At 50.3% G+C, this 19767-nt stretch overlaps 4 protein-coding genes across 4 annotated transcripts; 2 read left to right on the forward strand and 2 right to left on the reverse strand.

Annotated features, from left to right (window-relative positions):
* Nucleotides 1-585: 585 nt before the first annotated feature.
* On the reverse strand, nucleotides 586-6327 carry chsE (chitin synthase class Va; the record flags this gene model as incomplete). Its single annotated transcript, XM_033556318.1, has 4 exons — nucleotides 586-617; nucleotides 681-5893; nucleotides 5948-6136; nucleotides 6215-6327. The coding sequence occupies 4 exons, from the start codon at nucleotides 6325-6327 to the stop codon at nucleotides 586-588; spliced, it is 5547 nt and encodes a 1848-aa protein (XP_033412209.1).
* Nucleotides 6328-9560: 3233 nt separating this feature from the next.
* csmB (putative chitin synthase) lies at nucleotides 9561-14999 on the forward strand (the record flags this gene model as incomplete). The annotated part of the gene is made up of 4 exons (XM_033556317.2): nucleotides 9561-9862; nucleotides 9920-13516; nucleotides 13575-14848; nucleotides 14902-14999. The coding sequence occupies 4 exons, from the start codon at nucleotides 9561-9563 to the stop codon at nucleotides 14997-14999; spliced, it is 5271 nt and encodes a 1756-aa protein (XP_033412208.2).
* Nucleotides 15000-15562: 563 nt separating this feature from the next.
* ALT_3753 (biogenesis of lysosome-related organelles complex 1 subunit 1) lies at nucleotides 15563-16066 on the forward strand (the record flags this gene model as incomplete). The annotated part of the gene is made up of 1 exon (XM_033556316.2): nucleotides 15563-16066. The coding sequence occupies one exon, from the start codon at nucleotides 15563-15565 to the stop codon at nucleotides 16064-16066; it is 504 nt and encodes a 167-aa protein (XP_033412207.2).
* Nucleotides 16067-16356: 290 nt separating this feature from the next.
* Nucleotides 16357-19692, reverse strand: ALT_3754 (ATP-binding mismatch repair protein PMS1; the record flags this gene model as incomplete). The annotated part of the gene is made up of 4 exons (XM_033556315.2): nucleotides 16357-19274; nucleotides 19335-19421; nucleotides 19496-19592; nucleotides 19660-19692. The coding sequence occupies 4 exons, from the start codon at nucleotides 19690-19692 to the stop codon at nucleotides 16357-16359; spliced, it is 3135 nt and encodes a 1044-aa protein (XP_033412206.2).
* Nucleotides 19693-19767: the final 75 nt, after the last annotated feature.

Here is a 19767-nt window from a genome sequence, read left to right on the forward strand (position 1 = left end):
TCAAAGTCATAATTATAGAGTTTGACTTCGAGAACAGCTTCGCGTCACTTTCGCATATCGTTGCAATGATCATACCCCTATCTGTCCACTGCTTCATGGTTATAACTCGTATATTTCAAGGCGTCCACATATACACAAAGACGTCCCAAGTAAATATATTTATTACCTAATGTAAATGAAACCCAAAACTGACGCTCAACAGTAAAATGTGCCGATGCTCGAGAGATAAGACATGAGGCGAAACAGGTAAATGTACAACACCAGCTCGGTATACATCTAAGGTGAAAAGGCGAATGCAAACCGAAAATAGACAAGATCAAGCTCAGTTTGTTGTCATGAAAATGTAGCAGATGAGTAAGTTTGATCGGAAATGGGCTCAGATGAACAAGATCATCACACTAATCATGAAGATGGCTTTGGCGGTCCGTGAATCCCAAGGTATGTAGCAGATCTCTTCCACAACATCGCTCAAAGAAGAAACGTGTATTAGATAAATGAAGAATCTTTATACAATATCGGAATCGAAAGTGCTCCATCGCTTTCTCTGTCAACTGTCCATCCTTAGTGGATGAGGCGATGCGAAGATCATAGGGCGCCAGCAAGAATTGCCTCGGTGGCTATAGATTGGAAAAGTTAGCATACCGCATGCAACAGGGGGATTGGAAAAGTATAGCCCTTACCTGAGTTGATATAAGGACGCTTGAGGTCCAGATTGACGCCGAAGCGTCTCTCCAGTTCCAATTTGATGCTCTTCTTCGTCACGGACATCAAATCGGCTGTCCGCAAAATTTCGCGGATCTCAGCGAGAATGGCATCGTCGCTTGGCAAGTGGGACAGATTCTCCATTTCCATGTCCGCGTGTCGGCTCATCATTTCTGATGGCGCCAAAGACATCCGGGATCCGAAGCGAGGTAGGTCCAGCTGTGACATGGGCCGCGAGCCTGGGAACCCATACTCAGACTGAGCGGGATGGTAAGACTTGGTGCCGTAAGAGATACCGGAAACTTCAGATCGGTCATCTCGTGAAGTCTGGGCCTCCCACAACTCTGTCTGATACTCTTCCCACTTCTTCTTCGGGATCGAGGCGGGATCGAACTTTCCTTCGTCAGAGATAACCACCTTGCGGCCTTTCTCTCCTGTGATGATACGTGTGTTACCCCAGCTAAAGTCGTCCATGTGCCAGAAAGAGTAGAGGGGCAAGGCGAGGGAGAAGACAGGTAGCGCAAGGAGGTACACGATCATCCATCCAACCATTTCCCACTTCCGACGAATAATGAAGATAAGAGCCTGTAAGCCGTATATGGCGGCAAGTAGAATTAATGAAGTGTAGGGGATCGTCGATGTGTCCTTGGCCAGCCAGTAGATGAGGTAGATGATGTAGGCAAGAGTGACAGGTTGAATCACAGTACTGAGCAAATCAACGAAAACGACGAATCTCATACTGAAGCAACAGAATCCACAAAGCTGTTGCATTGGAATCAGCTCGATAAGGTTATGGACAGTGGAGTTGATCCACCGACGACGTTGTGAAAGGAAGACTGTCCAACTTTCAGGAGCAATGGTCCAGGCCTTGGCACTCGAGATGTACTTGGTCTTGTACTTAGAGTGGTGCTTGAGGAGAAGTGTGGTCAGGTACCGATCCTCACCCAGATGAAGCAGATTCTTCATGTGGAGTGTATCAACACGAATCTCAGCGTAAGCGTCGACGACCTCCTTGCTGACGAACAATGGCTTGGCTGTCTCTGCAGAGCGAATCCGATACATCGTGAAACATCCAGGCAAACACGTGACGGACCCGAATAGACTCTCGAAAGCTTTCGTGAGGTTGTGAGATATGTAGTACTCATAAACTTGAATCATAGTCACCGCAGAAGTTTTAGCATTGGTCAGGGCAGTTTCACCACAGACACCAATAAGACGAGTATCATTCAAGAACGTAGCCACCATCCGTGTTGCTGAATCAGGAGCGACGACTGTATCGGCATCGACCTGCAAGATAAACTCGTAGAACGTGGGGTTGACGCCAATGACGTTGCGGATCTGGTGGTGCATCTCAAGTTCCATAGGGCTCATGGGATGGTTATAGTGGACACGGTTCAGGAATCTCATCAGGACCATCTGGGAGTCACGTTTGCCTCGATTACCGGGGCGCGAAACCTCTGAGGGCTTTCCGACCTTGACAATCACAAGGAAAGGGACAATGTGACCTTGGACTTCGTACAGACCCGAGTAGACTTTGCCCATGTTGTGCTGTTTCTGACCTTCTCCCAAACTCTCAAAGCTGAGGGGTTCAGGGTCCACTGACTCCGGAACCCCTAAGATATCGAGGACAATCCTGGGCGTGGGACGATCGTTACCCTGACCAATAATCATACCGTCACAGATAACGACAAGAAGCTTGCGCTTGTCGTCGTACCGCATGCGTGCCATTGAATCAATGGCACGGCGAAGAGATTCCTCGTCTTCCGTGTAGGCGGGGACCTGGCAGATGATGAACTTATCCAAATTCTCGGGCACGTTCTTCCTACCGAATTGTAGAGCGGCAAGGAACTTGAAGACGATAATCGAGCAAATTAGAATTGATATGGCCAGGATGAAGTACCGAGCAAACTCGCACTGAGCTGAGTTACGCGTGTCCACATGACCGACGAAGAAGAGGTTATCCAAACAAAGTTGCATCCGCTGACGCAGCGCCGAGTCGATCCTCAAATTCTCCCAGTGTTTTGACAAATCTTGGCCAGGAAGCGATTGGAAGAGCGACACAACACTGTTGTCCATGAAATCGGTGTCAACATCCGGAGGGACCGTCTCGCCGGGAGGTGCTTTCGTCAGCCGACCACCAGCGATGTAGTGGGTCAAATCATAAACCTTGCCATTGATGCTGCCAATAGACTGTGACTTTTTACCGAGCGTGTTCAGATACTTTGGCGTATAGCCAACGTAACCTTTGAGGTAATTTGCTTTGAGCATCACCATTTGTTCATAGAACCAGTCGGGACGGGAGTCGTTGGTGAAGTGCCGGAAGTCATGGTATACGGAGTTGGTATCTGTGCCACTGATCGTAGTTGCTGATCCCGAGATATTGGTCGGTCTGTAATCTAATAGAACCGTGGGGTCAACGCTTCCTGACTTGCCCTGACAGAGTGCAGACACTTGCACCGGAAAGAGACCGGTAGCATCGACACCCGCGTACTTTTTCAACGCCGATTCGGGCACAATATCTGGATAGTGACCCGGCATGAATTTGTCCAAGTCGAAAACGACGCCGCGAATAGCAATGAATGAACTATGTCCGTCCTTGCCATTGTGCGAAGACAATTCCGCTGCAGAGTAGACGTGTTGCGTGGGACAAACCAGCCCAGGAAAGGCGACGATAAAGAAGATGGCGACCCCACAACTGAACCAAATGATCAGATTGATGGCGAACTTTTCACGCCAGGCCATTCGCACATCTTTGCGCTTCATCCGGCCAAAGAGTTTAATCGCGAAGTCCGGGACGTAGAATGTGAGTAGGTAAACGAGCGCTACCCAACGCTTGCGACTACCCGAGATGGGCGCATCATCGACTTCTTCCATTTTCTTCTCATTTCCCTTCTCGAGCATCTGCTCCCGCGTTTCATGGTTTCGAAACATATCTCCGGAGTTGAAGGCAGAATTACCGGCATCAGAGCGTCCATCGAGATCACGGCTGCCGAAGTAACCCTGTTTCGCCTCGTCACCATAGATGAACGCTCCAGGGGACTGATCGGCTGGGTTGAGAAGTCGGACTTTGGAATCCCCGTAGCCAGTGCTACGAGGGTGGAGCAAACCATCACCTCCTTCATCCGACATATCAGCAGCATACACAGGAACAACACGCTCTCCGACTTTTGCTAGATCGGCCCAGCATCTCTCGCTCAGGAACACACCAGTGCTGCCGACTCTAGCCTCATTGCCCGGCCAACGCTTCTCATCAAGGACGACTTCCGCTTTCTCTTTATCACTGCCAACGACGATGTTGCCAATTTCCGCCAGACCAAGAAACTCAGCGAATGGAAGAAAAACGCTGAAGTCCGCGTTCCGTAGCCGTTGACTAATTTCAGCAATGCCGAACATCTGTACCTGTGCTCGTACGCATTTGCTGTCAAACTGATTTGCAATGCGCCGGTCGTTCGGCTTCAGGCAGAAAATGAAGTAGGGGTTCAGGTTCGTGGAGCTCAGGCATTTATTAACAATGTCCAGCGAGGAAAGAAATTGACCAGCGGCACCTTGTATGCCACTAGTGAGCATAGCGCTTTTCCGTCTGCCGGAAGATGAATCCTTTGCGATGCTCTCTGCTTGACTCTCAACCTCATCTGCATCTCCCGCATCGAAGGCCAGCCGTGAAGATGGGCTTGTCTTTCGTCGAGCCATACTAGGCATACGCAAGGGTTTTGAGCTAACTTGTGCTTGCATGATAGCCGTTTTCTCCTTAGGATGGGTGACTGTTTGCAAGGCCGCCTGTCCGAAGAGTTCCCTCACAAAGTCGCTTTTGGTGGATTTCATCAGCCTCATAAGGTCGCCGGAGATAAACTCTCCATTCTCCTCAATTAGGCCGTTGACAGAATAATCCACTTCACCGGCAAAGTGCTTTACGGTGAAAGCGGAACGAGCATTTTGTGAGATCAAGCTGGTCCTCTTCGAGCCCTCCACAATGATAGTAGGGTTTTTGTTCTCAAAACGTCTCCTCAGAGATTCTAGTAATTGATTGTCGGTCCGCCCGCGCCTCGTTTGATCGTCAAGGATACTGAGTAGCCCATTGCCATGCTTCAACAAGCCGCGGACAGCATCAGTATTATCAAAGTAGCTTGTTGCGGGCACCGAAACCTCTTCCCGCTCCAACTCGTCTGCCTTTCGATCGAAGAATGACTGCAGGCAGAAGTTGTACAACAATTCAGTCGCTGCATTGTTGAGAAGTTGATCCAGAGTAGAACCGGTGGCGCAGGCCTGGGCAAAACCAGGGAAGTCGACAATCGAAATCGTGTTCGCAACGCTATCCTCCGCTGCGCAGATCCGCTGGTTGGCGGCTTCAATCACGTAGGCGACAAGAAGGGAATATATGGTTCGTGCAAGCTCATCGGCATTTTGTCGGGCCCCTTTGGGATCCAGCATGACCGTTACTCGTTCCCGGTGGATGGTCTTAGTCCGGTAGCCGAAGCTATTTTCGAGGTCTTCAACCGACAGACCCAGGAATGCAGCGATGATAGACAGCACATCTTTGTTCTTCACAATAGTGACTGTCTCGCCGCCCTCATGTGAATATCCACCACTTTCTTCCGCATGAGTGGTTGTGGCTTGCCCACTGGCAAACTCCAACTGTCCAATATGGAGAATAGTAGCAAGGATCTGACAAATTTCGGCGATCTCGCTGCGCGGGAATTCCAATTTTCTCAAAGCTGTCTTGAAATGCTGGAAACCCTCCACATCATTGACACCCACCTTCAGTTGAGTCGGGTGGCCGAGGTACCTCCACCTCTTATGGCCAATGGCGCCTGAAGAAGTCGATACGTGGACGGTTTTGTCGAAGCCTAAGTGAGCCTTCTCGGCTGGACTAGTTCCAGCTAGAAGATAGTACAGCACGTGGAAACTTCGCTCTCCGGTCGGTACAGAGGTGATCCGACTCCGTTCAAGTCTGTGGTCAATGATCTTTCCGCCAATGAGAGTTGGGTTGACAGAAGACGAGCCATCATATTGCAGTTCCAAGAAGAGTCCCGCTTTTGAGGCTGTCTGTGTGGTCAACGATTTCGTGGTTGTCAGGGTGTCGAAGAGAAACGCCGCGTAAGATAGCTTTGACGACAATGGGGTCGAGGAGAACGAAAGGAATGCGGACAACAGGTGGGAGCGGATTGTCGTCTTTCCAGATCCGCTCTCGCCACTAAATGAGCAGAGTCAGATATGATCACTCTATCAAGATCAGCAAGACGCTTACAGGAAAACAACGGCCTGATTTTCTCCCCTGGCGCCGAGACGTGTAAAGGCACGTTTGGCCAAGTCCTCCGCCTCTCCCATTGCACTGCCCTCTTTGCCGCCATCAGGACCCTTAGTCGATGTCGTATATGTGTTTAGACTGATCAGGGCCTGGGATGAGAGTCGGGCAGTTGGTAATCCGACGTGGAAACTGAATGATGCGGCACGGATGTTAGTACTGTATCAACCCCTCCTGTTCAGAAAGATAGGGAGAAGGGGGAGACTGTACCGGCTAGCTAAATGGGCTGTCAGGTGGGTGTCTGATTGCAAATGTGCAGGTAATGACGGTAAAGACGACTGCGCATGAGACGGAGCGCCTCCTGCTGGTGACTGCGCAGCCATTATGTCGATGGTGTCGAGTCCCGACGACGGAGGTGCTTGAAATGTGAAGACGAATAACGATCAACAGACTCTGGCTTTTCGCTGAACGAATTCAATCAATGAAGCAAGAAATAAATGATTCGACAGAGCTTAAATGAGCCTCAAGCCTGGTTGATCCGTCTCGCCCACGGTCAGGCTGGTAATGAGAATAATGATCGCGAAGTATTCGAAGATGAAGAATGTTGGAAACTTGTCCAAAAAAAAGCTCCTAGTACCAGCAGGTAGCTGAGCACATTGCTTGTGCAGATGGCAAATTCAACCTGTTGAGCAGCACCGAAATCAACTTGCACGAAGGGAAGAACGACAGTGGGTGTAAGCGATCGTCGTTGACTGTGAGGTTTTGAGCAGAAGCGACCGTGTGTAGAGCGTCGAAACGACTCGGAAGCGAGGGGCACAAATACTCTCAATTATGGAGTGTATTATAATTATGATGGAAGAAATGGAGAAAATCAAAAAAGCAGAGAGATGACAAGCTGAGAAAGAGACTTTGGCAAAAAAGCAGCAATGAGTCTCTGTACGGAGTAGCAATGTCTCTCAGTCCACCATGTCCTGTCTGGGGTCACCGCCCAGCGAAGATAAAAAGAGGTGGTGCTGTGGTAGGCACATGTGCTGTATTGTTGATTTACCTGTTTGGGATTGGTGGGTTCTATTCTTATGCTGGTAAATTGAGAAATACAAGTCGGTGTTTCTACACTATGCGAAAGGGACCGAAAATTACGCCTAAAAAAAATCTCGGGTGTGTCACAAGGCGGGTTCTACTTTTAGTATTAATGCTCCCCCCAACCGAGGACCATTCGCGTCTTTTTAGGATCTCATGGACATGGTCAGGTCGACTATCGATAATACCTAATCGGAATAGGGGATGTGGAGATTCTCGGGACGGCCGAACCGGCAGGGACTGTTAGGGACTTTTGAGGGTCCTCATTGACATACCGTACAGTGGTGAGCCTGTCGGGACTCTGTACGTAAGGTATCAATGAATAGAAAACTATCCACTTCTAATCAATAGCATTAAAATCCTGCTCAATCACCAACGCCACTGATGAAGAAAGAACTGCTAGGAGAATTAGGTACTAGGGACTAGGGGCTCAGGGGCTCCCCTTACTTTGGTTGACTTCAACTTATGAGAGTGTCTAAACTCCAAGTCTCCTGTTTGAAGGATATATGGAGTGAAGGAAGATGGGCTTTATAGTAAGTGCTCGTAGAATATCCTCTGGTTGATAGCCATGAATCAAGGGGTTTCAGAAAACTTGAGAAAGACCAAGGACTTTGGAAGCCAAATGAAATTTTTCTTGGAAGCTCGAAATATTTCACAAGAAAGAGACCTGCTAGATACATAGCTTACTAATTACGGAGTAGAGTGGATCAACGATTCAATCTGGCAAACTCAAACAGGGAAAGCGTCATACAAGGAATTCTTTACAGCCAAAATTCCCTTCATTGTTAATACGGATACTACCTACGATTACCTGGATAGAAGGTGGTGGAAGTTGCTACTTTTCCTTCATCAAGTTTCTACCAGTTTTCGAATCCACTTCTGGTGTCCAAGTACAGAACCTGAGAATCAAGAAAGGTTAGACATGCAGAGCCTGTACAGCAGCATGACTTAAAAATAACAATCCGGCGGGGACATCCAATGCAGGTATCTCACTGCATGACTCTTCCAACATCTAACATATGACAGATGATTGTTAAGAGAAAGGGATCAACGATCGAATCAAGGCTTGGTGCGCAGAAAATCTTGTTCAAGGTGGCAATTTGATCAATCTCGATTGGTGTGTTTTACTGAGACAAGTGTGGCCTCACCGGCATCAGTATTCAACCATAATACAGTGCTTCAGTGCTAAAGACTTGCATGTATGGGCTATCCATTTATGGATGAATAACCAACGTAGCCCTGGTGAGACGAGGATGCCAATTATAGAATTTAGGTCGGGGACCTAGTGGTTTTTATGGCTCTGATTGGCTTTTCGATACGCTCGGTCACTGTGGTACTGGTACGCCACCTGACATGGTTGAAAGTCGTGGGTTTTGTCTCAGAAAAAAGGGCCTGTCTGTTATCCCACCTCCTGAGAAACCCAAAGTCTGGTACTGTCCCTTCCCAGACCATGGATGGATTATCGTCGGTCGAGATATGGAGTAGCTACTTGCTTTCTAAAGTATTCCATGAATATTAAGCAACAAAGCGGATTGATCATCCGCGTATTAGGTACTTAGAAATGCGTATTGAATAAAGGGATAAGCAGTTTGATATCAGAAAGGGAGCCAGAGAATACAAAATCAGGTCCAAGTTGTCTAGACAAAATTTGAAAATACCTATCAGCTGCAACTGGCCCGTTAGACTTTGGCTAGTGGTTTGCTAGTATCAACTATAGTGCTTCGCCTGATTTCCATGGCGATATTGCCCGGTCCCTTCTAACTGTTATCGCCAATACAACCAGACATAAGGTAGGTTACCTGCGCTATCTCGGCGGAGTAATTTTCAATACATCCCCCTTCACCCTCCCGAACCCCGGATACCTGATACAGCTAGCTGGTCCTACTGTGCCTAAGGTAAGTTAGCACAACAACAGATTGACTGAACTGGACTGACACTGTGAGACTGGACAGCATCACCAGCAACTTTCTTCTCTCCCCTTCCATCCTGTCCATACTGCTGTCTTTCAACTTGTTTCTACTTGTCTTTTGTTCATTCTCGAGTCTTATCAGTTGTCGATCTGTATCGACGCAGGTTTTTTGCGTTTGTTTAATCCACATTTGTTGAACTTGCCCTCAACTGTCCCTCGCTTTACGCTCTTCCCTTAACCGATAATTGCCATTCTCCGGGTTTTCGCCGTCTCAACAGTCGCTACACGCCATATTCTTGCCTATTTCACGCTTAATCTCTCGCTTTGAATGTGAAGAGTACCATCATCACAAATCGTTCGGCCTGTGGAAGTTCGTCCCGTTCCATTCGTTCAGCGACCAGATTGCCTATCAAGACGTCAGATTTCGACAACTTCGCTCGGCACCAAGGGAAGAGAATCTCACTGTATCTTGGGTCTCTATCATTAGGAGAATTTCCATAGATGCTCATGTTCTGAACAATACATCTGCGATCATTGCACCAGCCTTTTCGGGTTTCTAACCCGCGGAGTTCTCAGCTACCACGCCTGACTCAATTACAGTGCCCTCTTACGGTCAAATAAGTCATCATGTCAAACAGATTCTCTGTCTATTCCAGTCATTCAGCTGGCTTTTCCACGAGTGGTGCACGATCCGCACCCCAAGCCACCCAAGTGTCCACAACGACCTTGCTGAATGCACTTCATGCGTTCTACAATTCCGGTCAATCTTACCAGCTAGATGCAGGGACAAGCTTGGTTGTGAATAGTTGGGCTACCGCCAGGCACACTACTCCCGATGGCCGGACTGGTGGCACCATAGATCGAGAATTAGCCGTCCGAGCATGGGAACATGCTCGAAGGAGGGCGGAGGATGGATGTATCGTCCTATGGTTCGAATGACACCCCCTTCTAAACGCCGTATGGGGTGGTCGCTAATCTTTGTTCAGCTCGGCTCACCAATCGACACCCTCCCTCTTCGAACCATTCCTTGCCGCCTTACCCTTGCCAACACCCAGCATAGCCTTCACCGCACTTGCCGCACTCAGACCGTTCCTGTCCGCGGTTACAGCATTCAACCCTTCATATTCTCTATACTCTGCCCTTGCAGCTTCTTACACCTTCACGCTACAGGGAAACCTCGTCGGATTGAGCTTTGCACTGTCGACTTCGGGCATCAACGTGCGAAAGGGACTGTTGGGTATTTCCGCGGAACCGGGATACCGTGCCTTTGACGTGTTCTACTATCTTGTGACGTCCGCATCGACGCCTGCGGAGCGGGAATTCTTAGCCCTGAAGGATCCTTCTGCGTATATATTACTCAACAGGTCAGGCACCTATTCACCTCCATCCTATCTCCCGACCGCCGACGATGCTGCGGCGGCAGAGGATTTTAGGGCAGCATTGAAGGCCATTGGTATCAAAGGCGCCTCACTGCGCGGTTTACTCTCCATTCTTGCAGGCGTACTCAAGCTCGGTAATGCGGCTGGCTTCTTGGTCGATCAGGAGGAGCTCGAGGAAGTATGCGAAGAGGTTGGGGGACTGCTGGGATTAGATCCAGAGGTGCTTCTTCACAAGTGTTCCACTGAAGATCGCGAGGTGTTGATCGCGGGTATCTATGAGGCACTGGTTGACTGGGTCATCGTGAAGGCCAACGAAACCATTGCGAATGAGCTCCGAGCAAACCAGGAAGGTGATTCTGGAAGCGGATCAGCCGGCCAATGGTCAGACGAGGACACCGTGGGTATCACGGTCGTGGATATCCCTAGGCCTGCCTTTGGTAAAGCTGTGGCATTGAGAGGAGTCTTTGATGATACCCTTGGTATCAATGCAGAGATGAAGGAGGATGGCGTCCAGATTCCTCCCGTCGGACACTCTGTACTCAATGACTTGAACAATTCCGTAGCGCAGGTCGAGCCAGATTTGAGAATTACCACTGGCCCTGCCTGGCGTGAACGAGAATATGAGATCGACAAGAGGCAGGAAGTTCTGGAAAAAGTCGGGTTAGAGGTTGATATGGACTCGTTCCTCCGGCCGTTACTGTTTCCTGTGGAAGCTGAAGGGATTACTGTCGGCAAGAGAGGGCGGTTTGATCTCATGACTACCCTGGGTAGCAGTCGAGTCTGGCACCACATCTCGATCCATCCAACCGATGATACCCCTGACTCCTTGAACGCAGCCTCGCCCACCGCCGCCTGGTCTGCAGGTACTGTTTCTCGCCAAATACGCGAGTGGAGACTTGCCGAATGGGCCAATCGGCGTCTGAAGCAGATGGATTTTACGGCCGACTTTGACGTGGAGGAGTTTGTCAGCCGCTATTCGCGATTGGGCTGTAGAGAAGGAAGGGACGGTGTGGAGAGCTGGTTGATGGAAAGAGGCTGGACCAACGGCGACGCCTTTGTCGGCCATCAACGAATCTGGATGCGTGAGAACGCATGGTGGGAAGCGGAGACAATGCTCGATCTCAAGCCGGATGAAACACCCGGAGCAAACTCGTACATGTACGGCAGTGGCATGCTTGACACTGGCGTGGCACAATACGCGGCGAATCCCATGGCGGAGTCCGCCAGTCTCTTGGGCAGTCGGGATAACCTCCTGCAGAGACAAAGCATGCTGGCACCCAGTGTCGCAGGGGTAGCGAAATCCGTCGCTCCTAGTATGCCGAACACCTTGAACATGGCTGGTGACTATGGTCTCGGAACCAAGGGTGACACCAAAAAGTGGGAGAACCAACTTTACGACGGCGACTTCACTGGCGAACTTGATCCCGAGTTTGGTAGTCCCAAGCATATCGAGAAGAAGGAAATCACTTTCGGTCGGCGCGTCTGGTCAGGGTTTGTCTGGGCACTGACCTTCTGGATCCCATCCTTTGTCCTTCGCTACATTGGCCGCATGAAACGTCCCGATGTGCGGATGGCCTGGAGGGAGAAACTGGTCCTCGTCCTCCTCATCCTTCTCTTCAATGCCGTTGTGTGTTTCTATATCATGGCGTTTGGTGACCTGCTCTGCCCGAACAAGGATAAAGTCTGGAACTCCAAGGAAGTTGGATATCACCAGGGTGACAACGATTTCTATGTCAGCATCCACGGTAAAGTGTACGATATCAGCAAATTCTGGAGGCTTCAGCACAGTGACAACAATATCGACGTGACTGCGTCGACCATGGAGCCCTTTCGAGGCCAGAACCTGGATGCCTACTTTCCTCCCCCTTTGACTCGATTCTGTTCGCCAATGGTGACGGATCAGTCAATCAAGATCGCCTATAACGACACGACTGCTGACATGTATTCCTATGCAAATCACAATTGTGGTCCCCTGAATTGGCCCTCAACCACCAAGCTACACGAGATCACCTGGTATGAGAATACCTTCCTCCCAAAGATCCGTGAATACTTCAAGGGAGATCTTGTCTGGACAAGAGGAACCGTTGCAAAACAGGCCGACGACAGCCAGCGATACTGGGTCATTGTGAACAAAAACATCTATGACTTGACGGATTACTTTTACACATTGGATAGGATGAATAACCAAGACACCTACAACTTCCTGCCAAAAAGTGTCACAGATCTTTTCAAGAATTATCCAGGCACTGACGTGACCGACAAATGGGGAGATTCTGAGGACTTCAAGAAGTCTCAAATATGTCTCGACTATGTGTTCTACAAAGGGAAAGTGGATTTCCGCGATACCCCCCGGTGTACCGTCAATAACTGGATTCTGCTTGCCTTCACAATTCTCATATGCTCTGTTGTCCTTATTAAATTCCTTGCGGCTCTACAGCTTGGGTCCAAACGGCGTCCAGCCCCACAAGATAAGTTTGTCATTTGTCTTGTGCCAGCATATACAGAAGGTGAAGATGCGCTTCGCAAAGGTCTCGACTCCTTGACAGCCCTACAATATGACAACAAAAGGAAACTCATCTTCGTCGTATGCGATGGCATGATTGTCGGCGGCGGTAACGATCGACCAACTCCTAAGATCGTCCTGGACATCCTCGGCGTTGATCCTAAGATCGACCCCCCCGCGTTGCCGTTCAAGTCTCTCGGACAAGGAAGTGATCAGCTCAATTATGGGAAGGTTTACTCTGGTCTTTACGAATACGAGGGCAATGTGGTTCCATATATTGTGGTCGTCAAAGTCGGTAAGGAATCTGAACAAAACCGGCCGAAGCCCGGTAACAGGGGTAAGCGTGACTCGCAAATCCTTCTGCTCAACTTCCTGAACCGTGTACATCACCGTTCCCCGATGTCACCGATGGAGCTAGAGATGTTCCATCAGATCAACAACATCATCGGGGTCGACCCCGAACTCTATGAGTACTGTCTGATGGTGGACGCGGACACAAGTGTTCGAGAAGACTCACTCAATCGACTGGTTGCTGCTTGCGCGAATGATGCACGGATTGCCGGTATCTGCGGTGAGACGAGTCTTCAGAATGAGGAACGAAGCTGGTGGACAATGATTCAGGTCTACGAGTACTACATTTCGCATCACCTGGCCAAGGCTTTCGAGTCTTTGTTTGGAAGTGTGACCTGTCTTCCGGGGTGGTAAGTGTGCCCGATCCGTGACTTCGGTCTCATCTCAATTTACTGACGCGCTGGTTAGTTTCTGCATGTATCGTCTACGAACGGCAGACAAGGGTCGACCTCTGATTATTTCAGACAAAGTCATTGAAGAATATGCGGACAACGATATAGACACCCTGCACAAGAAAAATCTATTGTCTCTGGGTGAAGATCGTTTTCTCACCACTTTAATGACGAAGCACTTCCCTACTATGTCCTACAAGTTCATTCCGGATGCCTATGCCAGTACCGCCGCCCCGGAGACTTGGTCTGTCCTTCTCTCTCAGCGACGTCGGTGGATCAACTCGACGATTCACAATTTGGTTGAGCTTGCGGCTCTGAAGGACCTTTGTGGCTTCTGCTGTTTCAGCATGCGATTTGTGGTACTGGTTGACCTGATTGGAACCCTCATCCTTCCGGCGACCTGCGTCTACATAGGGTACCTGATCTACCGTGTCGCCAGTCACTCCGGCCCGATTCCATATATCTCCCTCGCTATCCTGGCAGGTGTCTACGGTCTCCAGGCCATCATTTTCATCGTCAAACGGCAGTGGCAGCATATTGGGTGGATGATTATCTACATCATGGCCTTCCCAATCTACAACTTTATCCTGCCATTGTATGCATTCTGGAAACAGGACGACTTCAGCTGGGGCAGTACCCGTATTGTCCTTGGAGAGAAGGGCACGAAGCGAGTTGTAGCAGTGGAAGATGAAGCATTCGATCCTCGGAGTATTCCTCTCCAACGCTGGGATGACTACGCCCTGGCGAACAATCTTCCAGGCCGTCGTGGCGACTATGGCGTCAGCCAGGAGAAGATGTACAGCCGCTACGGAGACGAGGCGGTCATGGAGATGGATGATCTTCATTCCACCTATTCCTCGGTGAAGCCGGCATCTACCATCCTTACTGGATTTCCCCAAGGCCGGCACTCGAGTCCGTACATGCCACCGCAATCGCCAGCTCCATTTGGCGGAAACATTCCGGGCAACCGCAACTCGCATCTCTCTAGCTTTACCAGATATACCGACAATCCACACCAGCGGAATATGTCCGTGGGCAACCTCAGCCACTACCAGGATAGCCCTATGGGCATGAGTCGGCACAGCGTGGGACTTATGCAGAGTACGGACAACCTGCTGGGGGTAGCGCGTCAGAATTCACGCAGTCCCCTCGGCGGTGGCCTGAACTCGAGACCCGTTAGTGCGTTCGACTTCCGGACTGGTGGTACCGGACCGGATGAGGGCGCCATTACAGAAGCGATCCGCAGCTGTTTGGCAGAGGTGGACCTGGACACGGTGACTAAGAAACAAGGTCAGTTTCTTTCCCCATAAATTAACTGGTATTCTTCCCTAACAGCTTTTTAGTTCGTGCTTTGGTGGAACAACGGCTCCAGACGACGTTGACTGGCGACAAGAAGGCATTCCTCGACCGCCAGATTGACCAGGAGCTGGCGAACATGTGAGGACATTGTGTCATTCCCTTTCCATCTTACTTCCATTCTCAACAAAAATACTCTCCCATTTAATATGCACTGTACCACGGCAAGTGAAGCTATGTCGCAAATAACTTTTCGGTATGGCATGCATGGCGTTTTGGGGAACTTTTTTTTACAAGCAGCAGCATATAGCCAGCGGTCATTACGTATTTGGTGATGGGCTGTTAATACCAAGTCAATGCCTCTAGTTTTTGCATTTATGTCTGTGGATTTATGTATGTATCGAAGAGAAGACATTCCATGTGCCTGTGGATAGAGAGATTTCTACATAGTCAGCCATACCAATACACGAAATTGGAGAACATGCATCCAATCATCTTATCATCTCGATCTTGTCGACTGCAGTCAATGCTAGTGTGGCACATGAGGTGGGGTAATCAACGCATTCAGTCTATACTTTGCTTTATCCTGCCCATATCTCAAGTACACACACATAGATAGATATATATATAGCATTCACCAACACATCCACTCAAACGCTTCTGATCCAATACATATCATCATCACCCCCATACTTACAGTAACCAACAATGTCCACCCAACCACCACCACCACCACCACCACCACCTCAACAACAACAACAACAATCACCCACCTCCTCACCCACCCCCTCCCAACGCACCCTCGAAGCCAAAGCAGCCTTCACCGCCTCCCTCCGCTCCGCCGGCGCAAACTACGATGCCGAGCTGCGCGACCGCGCGCGCACGCTGCACGAGAACGCCGCCGCGCTAGACAAGCAGGAGGCGGAGCTGCGGCGGACGACGGCCGAGCTGGGCCGGCAGAATGAGCAGTGGGAGAAGGTGGCGGATACGGCGCGCGAGGGGCTCAAGGAGATTGGGGACGTGCAGAATTGGGCGGAGTTGATTGAGAGGGATTTGTTGGTTGTGGAGGAGATGTTGAGGGAGGTGGAGGCTAGGGAGGAAGGGGTGGGAGAGGAAGGGGAGGAGGAGGGGCGGATGATGATGGATGGGAAGGGGAAGGGGAACGGCAAGGGAAAGGACGAGGGGAAGGGTGGGTGGTTGAGGTGGTGGTAATTCTTGAGTTCTGCTTCTTGGTTGATATCAATCAAGTACGTGAAATTCTGCCTTTGCGTGGTCTCCGTCTTTAGGATGTTAAATACCAGGTGGCACCTCTGATAGGCAAGACGGATCAAGGATTTCGTAGAAGTCAGCCTGGTAGATTGTGGGTTATTCTGACGTGAAGGAGACATTTCCTCCAGAATCGCGAGGACAGTATTTCGTCCTATGGCCTTGTGATCGCTATTATATACTTCACCAAAATGAGCTATCCAAAGAAGAAACAAACCAAAATCTGCGCACAGGTTCTATACCTCAGCCTCTTCATCGGTCTCGGCTGTGTCTTCCGCTTCCTCCGCGCTCATCTCCCCAATCTCTTGATAATAGTTCCTCCATACATCCAAGCGGTCGACCTCGACCCGCCTGCTTTCTTCATCTTCCTCCTCATTGTCATACCCATGTTCATCCCAGTCGTCCCACTGACCCAGAGTCATCAAATGCCGCATGGTTGGTCGTCCATGGGGACAATTCCATGGCTTGTCGATCGTCCCCATGTTCCTCACAACCCGGACCATCTGTGCCTGGGTCAAAGATTTGCCGATCATAATGCTGGACCGGCATGCTCGCATCGCAAACATCTTGCGGACTTTACTTGGGCGCGGGATATGGGTCTGCAGGGCAGACCCGCTGCTGCTGGTTGCTGGCGTCTCGGATAGCAGAACAATGAGCTCTTCCAGATCGCTTACACCGAATACAACCTCCTTGCTCAGCGGCAAGGAGATTAGCTTGCAGCGCTGGCCGATTGGCTCGTTGCCGCTGTCGTCGACTTCAACGACAAATCCGTTCTTCTCCAACGCGGTTCGATTCTCGATTACAATCTCCTCCTCGACCGCGGTCAGGTCGAGTCGCTTGGGCTGGACAAGGCGCTGATTCTGTACCACTGTCTCAGCTTGAAGTCGCTCAAAATTGAACTTTTCGTCCGAAGCATGCTGGTCAATAATGAAAAGCTCATCCTTGGACTCAACGGAAGCATCATCCGACGGCCGGGTCGCTAGGATAAATCCGAGATTGAATTGCCCAATAATGCGCATCCTGGCGAAATCCTCCTTGCTAACCGTCAGTGACAACCGTTCTTCTGCTATGACTGTCGCGGCAGTCACCGTGTCCTCCTGAGAGTAGTCTACATCCCTTTTGTAGGAACAAAGACTGTGCTGAACCTTTTTCATCTGGCTCTCAATCCTAGAAAGCGACCCGTCAACGGTGCTCATCAGATGGGCTGTAGAATCGCGATGGCCAGCCCCTTTGTTCAGCTTGTTTGCACGGTTGATACTATTCTCCTGAGGCAACACTGCTTTTTCCTCTGCCTGTCGAATGAGCCGCTGCACCTCGGCTTCTTCATGTTTCTTCTTCTCCTCATCATTCATCATCTCCGCAACTGTAGCTTCGGGCTCGTTGACCTCATCATCCGGCACCTCTGCGGAGCGATCATCCTCCTTATTGGACGGACAATATGATCGGGAGCCGTCTTCGGAATCGCTGTCCGTGATCTCTTCATCTTCCGCTCTTTCGTCTTCTTCCTCCTCCTCCTCAGCCGCAACGCTGCTAGCTTGCTCTATCTGCGATCCTGGAGCTGCAAAGGCCCTCATATGTTTGCCAAATATATTAGAACGAGACGGAGTGTGTATCCTCCTCTTGCGATCCAAGCCTCCACCGGTCGAATCAATGGATCCTCCGGTCCTTTTCCTAGGTATTCCGCTTCCTACCATGGACGTAATTGTCTTGTTGCCGACGGTGATAGTGGCAACTTCAGCCGGCATACGTCTGGGTCGCATTCGATCGAAGGCGTTCTGTATGACATTGGGTGTCTCATGGAGTAGATCTGGTTGAGTTGAAGGGGTGTGCTGTCGAGAAAGCTGAAAACCATCCTGTGGCGTAGACGGCTCTACGGCGTCCCTCGACGACTCTTGTTCCTTGCCTGTCACCTTAGGAAATTGGAGAGTCTCACGGGATGGTGTGCCACCCTCTGGAACGAATAAATCATTATCAACGGTCCTGGTCAGGGATTCGGCCCGACCGGCAGGGCTACTCGGCGCTGCAGTCGAGACCGGTTGTCCCGATTCCTCTCTGCGGACAGGAGACGAGGATGGAGTCGCTCGTCCCTGTTGTGAACCAAGGTTGCTCAGAAAGCTTTTCAGCTTCGCCTGGGAGCTCGGCTGACTCGATTCTGTGTCTTCTTCACCAGGGGGATGGTCTGGCTCTCCTGTCATAGCCTCCTTCTCGCTTGAAACCCCGCGAGTGGTAACTGCCTGCAGTATCCCAACCTGCTGTTTCGGAGCGGGTTGCTTATAGCCAGCTATTTGAGATTGAGGGACAGTCTGATCAGTCGCTTCGAACATATCTGTAAGAGACTGCTTGAGGGAATCTATCAATGCTCCCGCATCATGCAGCAGGATTGTGCGTTTATCAGGGGACACATTCACATCATAGGCATTTGTGTCCATATAGAAGTCCGCAAAGACGAAGGGAGACTGCGACACATTGAAAGTCTTGTAGACCTCATTGAACGCCTTTGCAATTTGCGGCAGACCACAGGGCCGGGAATTCACAAAGAACATCTGACGATCCGGCGTTTGCCTTCCTTCACCAAATACCGGACGAGAGATGTGCCCTTTGACCTGGATTGTATGGAGCTCGCCTTCAGCTGTCCGCCTTCCTGCAGCGGATGGCTCAAATTCCAAGGTCAAGTCCAGCGGGATGAGCGCCAGTAGAGTTTTCGCGCCGTAGACATTGGCGATATTCTCCTTTGTGGTTTGGTTGCCATTCGTCGAGAAAACCACCACATTCCGATTCTTTCCCACTGTGTTCCGGACGCTGAAGCGTACCCCCGTGCTAATGCAAGCATAGGCATGGAGCAGATTCAAGACCTTCCCATACTCTCGCTTGATGTTCTTTTCCAGCTCCCGGCGGCGGACGGGGAGTTTCTTGAACAAGCCCTCCACCGAGGCTGTTGTGCCCTTTTGACCCGCGACTATTTGGGTCTTCGACAGCTTCCCCGATGTTTCGAATTCGAGCTTAGTCGCCTTGGGAGCTTGATCGGCTTGGGCCGTGACGATGCGAAAATCCGCTAGAGCACACAAGGACGAGAGAGCTTCGCCTCGGAAGCCGAAGGTGTGTAAGCGGGAGAGATCCTCGTAGGACGAGAGTTTCGATGTGTAATGTTTCAGGGCTGCCAAAGGTGAGCAACACTTCATAGTCAGACTTGGAATATCTACCAAGGGAAGCTTACCGACGTTCTCGTAGTTTTCCGGTGATATTCCGCTTCCATTGTCTTGTACCTCGATCGAGTCCAGTCCGTTGTTCTTGAAACGGACCTCTATGGTCAGGAAAGCAACAGTGGGTCAATATGCAATCGCATGACATTTCTTTGATGGTTTTTCATGATCATACCGATTGATGTTGCGCCAGCATCGAGACTGTTTTCCACCAATTCCTTCACAACGGAGCACAAATCGACAATCACCTGACCGGATTGAATCTGGTGAACCTGAACGCCAAATAGGGGAATTAGCCAACCGGACGCTCCCACCAGGAACGAAGGAAATTAAGCATACCGAACGGGCCTCGATGGCCTTGATGGTCGCCATACTCATCCCATGGTGGCGCCAGTTAGGATGACGCGGGATTATGCGCGTCCCACGCGGAAACTTTACGCGGAGTTC

This window comes from Aspergillus lentulus (genome assembly GCF_001445615.1).
Source record: "Aspergillus lentulus DNA, contig: Alt08, strain: IFM 54703, whole genome shotgun sequence".
Taxonomy (NCBI): Eukaryota; Fungi; Ascomycota; class Eurotiomycetes; order Eurotiales; family Aspergillaceae; genus Aspergillus; species Aspergillus lentulus.